Source organism: Podarcis tiliguerta, assembly GCF_965153285.1.
Source record: "Podarcis tiliguerta genome assembly, chromosome: 1".
Lineage (NCBI taxonomy): Eukaryota > Metazoa > Chordata > Lepidosauria > Squamata > Lacertidae > Podarcis > Podarcis tiliguerta.
In genome coordinates, this window is record NC_139534.1 from 12,382,415 (window position 1) to 12,394,561 (window position 12,147).

The following is a 12,147-nucleotide window of genomic DNA, read 5'->3' on the forward strand; positions in this document are numbered from 1 at the left end:
GGTATCTCAAAGTGTTGGTACCTGTCTAAGCTGGTTATGTACCTTCATCTTCACAGTCCATTTTTCGATGCTTATGTGTTGGAAGTAGCACTACAGTGTCATTGATATAAGAAACAATTCTAAGATCAGGAATATTACATGAAGGACTTTGATAACTTGGGTAAAAGTGCTCTATTGTATTGGTAGTAGCTTTTAAGGGCCTAACTAGGTGTGCTGTTAAATGTGTGATTGTATTTCTTGTGTCTATTTTGTCCTTCTAAGAAACTTCCTTCCCACAGAAAGCTGATGCTTCCTCTGGTGATTTTCATCGTGACTATGGAGAAGGGAAGGATTAAACTCCCCTCTTCCTTTGTGCCTTGGTCTGAATCTCAGTTGGCCTCTCACAACTGCTGTTTAGAAGGGAAAATAAACATATTAAATGCAATTATGCCTACTGCATGTCTAGTTTGGCCATAACCATTGAAAATGTAAGTAGGATGCAGAGTATTATCAATGGAACATAATTTGTCGGAAATTGTAGCCACCCAGAACAATTCTAATAAAGTTTACTCAGAAATAATCCCTCTGAATAAGTGTGTTTTAAGACTTCAGCCTTGTATGGATCTTCTGGGCTTTGGCAGAAAAAAAAAATATTGTGTTTTCAATCCTAACCATGTTTCTTAGGAGAGTTAAGTCACAGAATAAAACACAAATTTGTGAAGAAATGTTCTAGGTGCTGTCGTAGAAATGTTGTAAAATTTGTACCGTGATGGTTTTGTTTCTCAATCTGATTTCTTTTGGGTTTTTAGATGGTGAGGGTGTCAATGGAAGAGAAGAATCTGTGAATCTGAATGATGCTGATGAAGGATTTTCATCTGGGGCATCCCTGAGCAGCCAGCCAGTTGGAGCCAAACTTTCATCCACATCTCAAAGGGGCAGCTTAAGGAAAGGAGTGAGTGGGCGTTCAGTCAAGGATAAGGAGATTTCTACACCTACCAAATCCACGGAGAGCCCTCGAGAATCTGCCCGTAAGCAGTACCTGAACCAGTCTATTGACCTCAGTACAGATGCAATTGAAATGACTCCTACAAAGAAACACCTGAGCCTGCCTGCTGGGCAGGTGGTGCCAAAAGCCAATAGTGTGAGCCTGATTCGGACTGCTAGTGCTTCTTCCACTAAATCATTTGACTATGTGAATGGCAGTCAAGGGGGTTCAGGAGTTGGTATTGGCGGTGACGGTGTTACTAACTTAGCAGCTGGCAACACCAATCGGTTTTCGACCATTAGTCTACAGGAGGACCGCTTAGGCCAAGCTGGAAATGGCAAAGATGTCATCTCGCCAGGAGCTCCTCTGACCAAGCAGTCCCGATCCCCAAGTTTCAATATGCAACTCATATCCCAGGTTTAACTTCGTTGTCCTTCCTCTACTTTCCCCTTTTACCCAATTCCTTGTTGAGCAACAACAGCAACCATCATCCTATAGTGTGAAAATCCTGGCTTTTGTGATCTTGTTCAATTCATTTTAGATGTCATACTATATTTTGTACTGAAACAGCAATAAAACCTCATGTTCCAATCCCCCCCGCCCTTGCCCTCCCTAAATGTTGTTGTGAAGCAAGTATAATATGTACTTTATGCCTTTTCCATGCCTTCCTTTCTCCTTGGGTGATGTGCAATCCATTGTAGGCTGATCAGTCCCATTTCAACACTGTGAGTTTTGAGAAGATCGGAGGAAATGGTGAATGTGATCCCTATGAAAATGAAGCTTTGGCTTTTTTTGAGAAATAGAAACGGGTTAGCTTTCTCAATCTACAGTTCTGCAAAGACTACTGGACTGTGACTTTTTGTCTCTTAGAACCAGGAGTGCCTCAGAGATTCTAATAGGACTTTGGACCTCTGAGTTAGTGCAATCAATTCCGAGGGAGGGAAACGCTGCCCTTGCTCCTGGTGGCTGTCTGAATGCACTTTGTCATGGAAACGAGAGCAGTCCTCCCTCTCTACCATCCTCTATTCTTCCTCCCCAAACACTTCACGTTCAGCAATTGAGACATGCACGTTTTCAAGTTGTTGCCTCCTCCGAAAGAGTGGGCTGTAAGTAGACAGTGTAGGTTACAATGCACTTTTAATGGCGTTGTAGCCATATTTCATGTTACATGTCTTCCCCGTCCAGGACACAGGGTTGATTTGCCTATATGCCAGGACTTCCTGAAAGATGAATTATGTTCAAAAATAAGTGAGAAGTAGAAAAGGAGCACACGGGCTTACCCAGAAATTGCTATTCAGCACTGCTCCTTTTAAAAGAAGCTATTTTTGTAAGTTGATATTCTTTGAAATGAACAAGAAACTGCAGATGAAGAGAGGCTGCTTGCTGTGGTGTGACTAAATTTAGTCACAGAATAGACTCGGAAATCTGCGGTAAATACAGAATGTTCTCCAGAAAGATATGCCAGGAACAGAGCCAATGGCTGCAGGAAACATAGGTGACTGAATCCTCTTAAAACCTTTGCCCAAACAATGGCGTTTTTGGCAGTCCTATCTCCCAGAAGGGTAACAACTCACTGCCTATATTTTGATTAATCTATTGCAGTTGTGACTATTTCATCTAGCTAATGTAAGGGGAGAGGTGGAATCCTCTTCCCTCTAATAATCTGGGAACTCGTACAATTGAAACTAATTTTGAATGCATGTGACTGGTGTGTGGGCAATATTTGGCGTTTACGCTGTAGATCACTGCTTTAAATTGCATTTCTTATTCTAAAGAAAAGTATTCATCATGTTTTGGACAGTCTTGTGTATACATCAACAGCAAAAGGGGGAATTTTGCCCTTTTATCCCTTGTACATTGATCTGGAAATGTGCAGGTTATTAATCTAAGAAAAAGCTGTTAAGTTCTGTCTCCCAACTCCGGCATTTTGGGTTCATTACATTGGAGAGGAAGGTTGGGAGGAGTAGAAACAATAGGTTATTTTTAGAGAGAATAAAGACTATGATATTTAGAACTACAAAGTGCCATTACTCTGCTAAATAATAATAAAAACCATTTTTTAAATATAATTGACAACTTCCAGTTCTGCTGCTCTCTTGCTTCCCTGACTCATAACTTTAAAATTCCACTTTTTCAAAAGGACCTAGCCTACCTAATAGCAATGTTGTTTTGTACAATTGCTGTAAGAGTTATAGCAGCTCTGTAAGGGGTTCTTACTGAAGCTAAACTAATGTTGAATCATTGCATACTAAGGGATGGATCTAGAGAAAGTTATTTACACTTAGTTCCCATTCAAAGCAGTGGGACTTTTAATGACAAACTTATTACCTTGACTTCCATGAGACCTGAGTTCAACTAAATTAGTTTGAATCCAATCCCGTCTAATTGAAACTCAGGAAGGTTCACTTGTGATTAAATGCAACTAATAAATATCCAAAGTAATAACTAAGCAGTGTGTAAGGTGTTGGCTAGACTTCTTTTGGCTCTGAAGTCAGTACAGTACTTCAGAAAGTGCTTATGTTCCATAGACTGGTGAAGGGGCCTGATCTTAATTTTCTAGCATACTGGTGGGATCCACTCTCAATTATTGTTCTACAGAAACACTTCCTTTTTTTAAAATAGCAGAAACTATAGCCAGGTCCCCAAAAGCTGCATGACTAGTTCCTTAGGCTTTGGGTTTGGTAAACAACAACTCACCATCCCGCCTGTCAAACCATGTTTGAAATGGAGGGAGCTTTTAAAAGAAAATTGTGAATCATAGCCATGGTGGGGATAGCTCTGGTTGCAATTAAACTGGAAATTTAAAAATAAAAACCAAGCTCATAGGCACATCTCGAGTACATTTTTAGGATCTCACTCTATGTAGTCTACACAAATGAAGCCAAAAAAGGGAATCTTAGTCAAAAGAGAGGGAATTTATATTATTGTAAAGCAGGGCTGGGGGACCTGAGCTTTTTTAGCTGCTTTTGACTATTTTCCCCATCGTCCCTGATCATTGGTTATGTTGGCTGAGGCTGATGGGAATTGGAGTTCCAAAAAGCATCCTGTCCCCTTCCCTTGGCTGACGTGTGCTGAGGACCAAATCGGTTGTTTGTACTTTTTCTTTCTGAAAGACATGGAAGTGAGATGTTCAAACGAGTTTTGAAAGAACGTGCCACCCTATTCTGATTTGTAATGGCATGTGCAGAAATGCGTATTATGCATCCCAATGGGTGGTAGTCCTGCTATCAAGTTTGAATGTGTTTAACAATAAGTCTTTATTGCTTATTAAAATGAAAACCAAAAGATGTTGTGTATTTTCAGCACATTAAAATTACAAAAAAATAATAAATTATATATAATGTTTGTGTGTGGGATAGAGCTTGTCTCAGATAAGGCTGCTGAAACCCAAATTGGTTCTTTTTTTTTCTGTTGTGCAGTAGAAACATATTGTACTTGGTTCTTTTGTTTTTAGTGCCTTCTGGCATGAATCTAATGCTTGCTTGCTGCTCTTCTTCTTAAATTCCCTTTATTGTTCTCTCTTGACGCAATTCAGATTCTATCCCTGTTTTAATATGCACTTTCCCCATATTGTGGGTTCAAGTGGTATGCTTTCCTTGTCCCCCAAGGATCTTTATAGTATGTTCTGTAACAGATAAATGCTGCTGAGCGTCTTTTCTTAACGGCGTGTGTTTGTGTGTCACCTGCTGGTATCAAGCAGTCGTTTTAACGGGTCCATGTTGGTGCTGTTTGAGCGTCTGTTGGTGTATCTGCTGCTCCATGCTATGGTGTTCCAAAGTTCTGTTGAAAACCTGCACTGTCTGGTGCTTAAGGGATTTTAAGTACTGGCTCAATATACACATAACATCTCTTCCCTCCCCACCCATTTTTTTAAAAAATCCATGTTTGATGCTGGGAGTTAGCCCAAGTGTGTTCCTTTCCTCTTAGCACCTTGACTTTTGCACACTCTCGTCCTCATCCTTTCTGCTAAAATCCCACCCACTTTTGTTTATTTCTGGATTTGGTGGCACACTAGTTCTTGGGAGTGTTTTGAGTATCTATAATGTATTTTAGAAATATTAATACAATACCAAAAGTATACAGAGAGTCAAACATTAGCTTTCAGTTGCTGGCTTAAAGTTTGACTTGGGGTGAGCATTCAACTTGACACAGACACTATGCTAGCAAAATGTTGAAAAGGACGGAGGACACAGCGAAGGAGCCAAGAGCATGTGACCCCAAGGGAGCTCCCAATATTTTAATCATCTTAAGAAACTAGAGAAATACTAGGTCTTCATTGAGCCACTGTGCTTTCTCAAGAAATGAATTGAACTGAAATGATACAGCATTGAATTGATGTGGAAAGGCCAGAGTTGTCAAATGAACTCTGATTTATCATTTGCCTTATGAGCTGTTTTCAGCGTATTTTAAGTCACTTCCTGATAACTCGTGACAAAAACAGTATTTCCATTTAAAGCCCTTTCCCCGTAATTACTGTTATTGTCACAGCTTCTGCTTTTTAGAGTGTGGTTTTACACTTTCACATCTTGTGTTTAAACTGAAGGTACCTTGTGGAGGAATATGAGCAGGACTTGTGTTAGTTGAAAATGTGATGTTCATGTGAGATTTTGCAGGGAAAATCTGTGAGCAGGAGAGGTTAGGATCACAGTTCAATGCAACAATTTTCACTTGCAAACCTCTAGGGTGGAATAATGTTACTTCTGAACAGTTCCACAATTAAATAATATCCTGCTTTTAATTTTGCCCAGGATTTATACATGAGGAAAGGTGAACATACAATTGCAAGCGGACTCATTTTAGTTACGTTTGGATATTGGGTAAGGGAGCTATCGTTTCATACTGCAGGCAACAGTGGCTAAATATCAAACAACATTAAGCACTATATTGAGAATGAAAGTGTATTATTGTACATCTGAAGTGTGCAACTTAAGGGCAGGACTTCGGTTCAGTTCTTAAAGTGATTATCAGCGTGAAACTAAAGTTCCATATGGAAGTGATGAATTCGTATCACAGTGGATATGTATTAATGTAGGTTTTGCAAATTCAGTTAGTGTCTGATACATGTAGTAGATGCTCTAATTATCATGTTTCGCTTCCTAGATTTAAGCTTGGCAGGTTTATATATTTTGCCATCGAAGTAAGGAAAATCACAATGTTTTCAAACAATTTTATTTGCACTATTTTGTGAACAGTAGAATTGCAGGGTTGAAGGACTGGTCACCCCCTTATTGTTTGAGTGTATGCAAATAGGTACGTTTGTCATGGGTTGACAATCGATTGCCTCAGCTGTTTGTATGCAATATGTAAATATAACCGTAATATTTTCTTGCCTCCAAAAAAAGTTAAGGTTTGCCTTTTCATTTTTATCAGTGTTTACCTGTAAGTTAAAAGGTTTTTTACGGTTGATTTAAATTAGGGTTGAAAGTACTCATTTTAGGGTGGGGAATGCTACCCCTCTGGCCATGGTTTTAAGCTAAGATGATTTCCCCTTCTGAACTCACACACAGCAACAGTAAACAGTTCAGGATATTAGACAGACTGTAAAACATACTGAAAGAATGGTCAAACCTAAAAAAATTAATATTTTGATAAAATTATAATTTCAGATGTTTTGTTTCTTCACATCTTACAGGTTTAGACAGGAAGATGGAAAACGCTGCAATTATAAACTGTCTTTAGTACTCAAAGTGTAAGCTGGGAAAATTCAATCCATGCCAAATACTGTTGAGTTGATGCGTTATCTAGTATTAAATACATTAAATAAACTAATGCCCATAGGCTCAATTTATTTTTGCAAACCTCTTCTTGGGTTAATTCCCAGTTAATCTGCTTCATTCCAACAGTTTTAACAAATCTTATCTAGTTTTATACAGATAAATATTAAGACAGATAAATCTAGAGAAAGTAAAGAATTCTTTTATTTAATGGACGTCAAGGAAAGATCAGGGCTTCGCACCTTGTTGAGTCAATGGAACTAGATCACTTACTGATTTGAAAATTGTCTAGATTGTCCTACTGCGATTATTAATATGAAGCTTGTTACTTTTTTGTTGTTTGGGATCCAAAGATAATTTAGAATCACTCAAGTGCTTGTGTATTTAATTTCTAACTCTTAAGAAATACCACACTCAAAACTGACACCACCTGATGCCATTCAGTAAGCCACATTTGAAACTTTAGCTTTTACAACTGTGTGCTGTTTTGAAGCAAACTAATCTAAACTCTGCTTGGGCTCTCAGAATTATTTTTACAGGTGTTGGATTGCAGTCACTGTTTATAATTCTATTTAGTATTTTAACTTTATGTGCAGCAATTAAATTGAGTAATCAATGCTCTACCCTAAAATAATTGGGGCTTGGGGTGGGGGGAGAATGCCTAGGTTTGGTGGAGCAGAATGTATTCATCAAACTTGAAGAATTCCAGAGAGCATGGTGTTTGTGTATGTATGTTTAGCCATTTTCATCATTTGTAAATTCCAAGCTAACTCCAGAATCACAATTTTTAAAAACGCAGGAGCAAACTATGTAGATAATAGCCATTTTAAATATATATTTACTGAAATTCCTTGTGGTTATCAGGACTGAGGCTTGGAATTGCATAAATCACAATAGGTTATGTAGTCATATTTAGAAGTAGAAAATATAATATATAGGATGGGTGCAGGGTTGGGGGTACAACTTTTTGTGTGTGTTTTTGTAAATTCCTGAAGAATTTGTGTTAAAAATGTGTCCAGTCTTCAGTAGACTAACTTTTAAAGCAGAGTTCTCAGAACTGCCTACTGGCCTTTTCCAAAAATAATGTTAGACAAAGTGCTTAGGAATAGTTTATCATTTTGCATATTTCTTAACAAAGTCAGTTGTGTTAATAAGCTGTTTCATTTTCATAACTTAATTTGCAAGGTAGATCTATTTTAGTGAGCACAGTAGAATGTTGGTATATTTCTGCTTTTGTCATTTGTTTTAAAAGATGACTTCAAAACAGTTATCTCAAGTGCTAGATGTTGGAGAATTAAAGTAATTAAACATTGAATTATATGTTGGTACCAGATAAAATGACAGTAGAACACTTTTTGGTGCTTTAATTCAGATGGGACCAATATTCTTCCTTTTCTGGCACTAAGGACTTCTATAGTTAACAGCCCTCCTAGTTCAACAATTACTCCAAGTCTTTATAAAACAAAATTTAGCAGGACTTGAAATTGGAGAAAGTAAAAAAATGCTGTGTTTCGCTGAGTTTACCCAACTTTATCTTTGACTTGAAATTTTATTTATAATGAATGTGAGTGTGTATCTTTTTTAACCTGCTGATTTAAGGATCATTCAGGGGTGGGGTGGGGTGGGAGTTCATGAAAAATAGTCATGAGTGTTTGAACATGTGTATGTGAGAGGGAGGGAGGGAGAGAACTGTTCTCTTGTAAAAAAATACTTTTTACAATGTCTCACCATTAGCGTAGAAATTTGTGGGAAGGGCATTAGTAATTTTGTTCTGGCTATTATTTGGAAAGCAGTTTCCAGACTATAAGTTACACGGAAGTCTCAATTGGGGTGGGACTTCTATTATTATTGAACAAGTTGCGAAAGGAATTGTCGCTGAATTTTTAATGTTTGTAATAGGAGCACCCAATTTACCATTAACCGTTTGAATCTTATTATCCCGCAGGAATTGCAATCATTTAAAAAACTGTTGTATAATGTTTAGCTATCGAAAGCACCCCCCCCCTTTATTTTCTCTCATACAAAGGTTTACTTCTGAACTAAGATTTTTGAAGGATTTTTACTTTTTCGGCATTATGTAACCTGTTTTACCTCGTTCGCAAAAGGAGCATAGGCAGCAATTACCCTGCTTACTGTAAATAAAGTCTATTTGGCAGAAAGACTTGAATTATGTTAATGTTCCACCAGCGTGAACCTGCATGTTGGTATAACACCCAAAACGTTCAGAATCTGGTGCTGGTGAAATGCTAATCAAAATGGGTATGTAATAAATGCAGTCTTTACGGTGTTGGGGACCCTAAACTGGAACCTGTGAATAGCTTGTATTAACAGAACTCAGATGACATGTTTTAAGATCATTATATTGGTGCATGTAAGCCATTATCTTAACTGTCTTACTGAATCTGGTTAATGCTGTTGACTGTTGTTAAAATGTGAAATGTTGATCTTGTAAATACCTGCCAGAGAGAGAATATTTTAAATCATTGTAAATAGAGGTGTATAAAATTGAAACAAAATCTGCAATGCAGAAAAGATATATATATAAATATATAAAGATGTTTAAATAAATATTGTGCTGTTTCTGGAAAAATGTGGCACTGTTGTATTTCTTCCCCAATTTTGCTTTACATAACCTTAGAATGAAGAGAAGCTACTGCAAAGAGAGCTTTTCTTTTGTTGAGATTTTTTTTAATTAAAAAAAATTGCCCAAAGCTCTTGAGGTTGTTGTTTTTTGCAAAAGCACAAATAAATCGGACATTTTAAAGCACAAATAAATCGGACATTTTAAAAGCTATTTTAAGGGAAACCGGCAAAAATGACACTACTGACATCGGATTTCCCTAGACGCTGCTTTTGACTGTGATATTCTGGTTATGTCTGGGAAATTCCGGACATATGGCAACTCCAGGTCTTTCATTGGCCATTCAGAAATACTTTTTGCTCTTAAGCCTACCCCTCAAAACTGGTGGGACACAGTGACAGAAGTATATTTTTATCTCTTGCTGCAGAATTCCCTGTAATGTGCAGAGGGAAAGATTGTAACAGGCATACAATGTATGTAAAACTTTCATCTCACAATGTGCTTTATTCCAGTTCCTTTAACTAATTCAAATATATGTGAACTCTGTGGTTTAAAAACAAAATTAACCAAGTTATAGAAATTCAGATACTCTGTCAAAAATAAGTGTATTAGTATCTCACCTTCCTTCATTTAGGATTAGAGGATTTTGACTATTTGCATTCAACCCTCATGAAAACGGACAAGCTGAAAGACGGGGAGCTTAAAAACACTGATGCATAATCCAGAAGGCACTTTTTATCAGAGCAACATTTTTAACAGGAGCAATTCAGATGTCAAATTATAATTTCAGCCTAATCATATTTCTATCCTGCTCAAGAGGGCTTTCACTCAGAATTTTGTCCTCTACAGCATCAAGTAAATATATGTATATCCTGCCTTCTTGTGGCATAATCTTCGTAAGGTGGCTTATATATCAAACAATAAGAAGTCAGTAAATTAAAAATAAATAAATCTCAGGAATCGTAATTATAAAGCTAGGAGAAGTAGCATTAAAATTTTCTTAAAAGTCATCATTGCCGTGGGGGAGTCCCATAGGTATGGGCTATCAAGAACCCTGGAATTTTGCCAGAGATGGCACCAGATAGCTGCTGCTGCTAATAATAATAATGATGATGATGATGATAATAATTCTAAGCAATGTTTACATAGCATTTTTTTATTTTGTTATAACGTTATAATTTCTGACTTATTTATAGTGTTTTTTTCTTGTGTGTAGATCCATCCCATGTCTTATACTATTAATCCACATCCACATTTTCCAGCCTGCCACCTTTATCTACTGTTGCTCAGTCAACAGCTGATCACAATTGCAAAGCAAGTACAGTGGTACCTCGGGTTAAGAACTTAATTCGTTCTGGAGGTCCGTTCTTAACCTGAAACTGTTCTTAACCTGAGGTACCATATTAGCTAGTGGGCCTCCTGCTGCCACTGCACGATTTCTGTTCTCATCCTGAAGCAAAGTTCCTAACCAGAGGTACTATTTCTGGGTTAGCGGAGTCTGTAACCTGAAGCGTCTGTAACCTGGAGCGTTTGTAACCCAGGGTACCACTGTACAGGCAACCCTTGATTTGCGTGGGGGTTGCATTCTAGGTCATTCTGTGCGACAGCAGAGCGTGCCTAAGCCGGTTGCCCCCTTTTCTGGGTCGCCATGATGTGTGCGTGCACAGTCATGCACATATTGAATGTACGTAAATCGGTCATTGCCTATATCTAATGTCTGGGTACTTTTCCTGGAGGTGTGAGGTAAGGATGTCTACTGCCTTAAGGGGGTGATCGCATAACCGAACATAACAAATCGCTTCCCTTGTCAGTCACATTTTTTTTTTTGCTAAAAACCATTGGTCACCTGAAACATTATAGATTTCAACATAGGTGATTTCTGGGACACATTAACCCCATTTTGTGTGATAATTTTTTGTCAGTTCAATTATCACTAATTAGTAGATTTTGCCCTGCTGTTTAAAAAAGTATTCCCTATCTTTAGGGAATTACACGGAATCCATCCATATATAACAGAATCATAAAATGGTGAAAATTGCATAGTTTGAAGGCAACATCTAGTTAATTAATAGGCTCACTATTTTTAATGTGGATTCAGGTAGGTAGCAGTGTTGGTCTGATGCAGTTGAAGTAAAAAATTGTCCAGTAGCACCTTAGAGACCAACTAAGTTTGTTCCGGGTATAAGCTTTCATGTGCATGCACACTTCTTCAGATACCTGAAGTATCTGAGGTATCTTGGTATCTGAAGAAGTGTGCATGCACATGAAAACTTATAGCCAGAACAAACTTAGTTGGTCTCTAAGGTGCTACTGGACAATATTTTTTTTTAATGTGCTGATTTGCAGCTGTGGGGAAAGCATCTCTTAAGGACATTGGAAATGGGTCCACATTTCAAGCTTCCTAGCTGAATTTTGTCCAGATTAGATATTTGCTCCAAATAGCAATTTTCGGACAGCCTTGTATTTGCTATAATTGCAAACCAGCAGAAAATCAAAGCGCTGTGAACACCAAACAATTTTTTTAAAAAAAACCCTTCTTTGTCATTCAAGCAAGTTTTTAAATAGTTCTTGGTAAGCGCTGCCACCTTGTGCTGAAACACAAACCAGCACCTTCCTCTAAAGATTGCCACTTTTGAATGAACAAGAAGCCAACAATAACGCTGATGTAGTTCCCCAGGTTCTTTCTTGCTTGGTTGAAAATGCTAAGAAAGAAGGTAAGTTCCTAAATTCCTCAACCCCAAATGCCACAAATGTCTGGCAAGCTCTTGAGTTCTTTAGATGCTATGCAAGGTAAAGGGGAATCATTCATTGTGCTAAGGGTTTCGCTTTAAACACTTCAAGGGCTGATGATGATGATGATGATGATGAAGAAAAGTGGCTCCCCATTT

At 37.8% G+C, this 12,147-nt stretch overlaps 1 protein-coding gene across 2 annotated transcripts in view; it reads left to right on the forward strand.

Moving 5' to 3' along the window:
- The window catches only part of HYCC2 (hyccin PI4KA lipid kinase complex subunit 2), a 48,590-nt gene extending 39,322 nt beyond the window's left edge, over positions 1-9,268 (forward strand). For both annotated transcript variants that reach the window (XM_083409460.1, XM_083409461.1), the window contains one exon: positions 789-9,268. In XM_083409460.1, the coding sequence (XP_083265586.1) occupies positions 789-1,387 (599 nt within the window). In that variant the 3' untranslated portion in view covers positions 1,388-9,268. The remainder of the gene's footprint in view (positions 1-788) is intronic.
- The last annotated feature ends 2,879 nt before the right edge of the window (positions 9,269-12,147 follow it).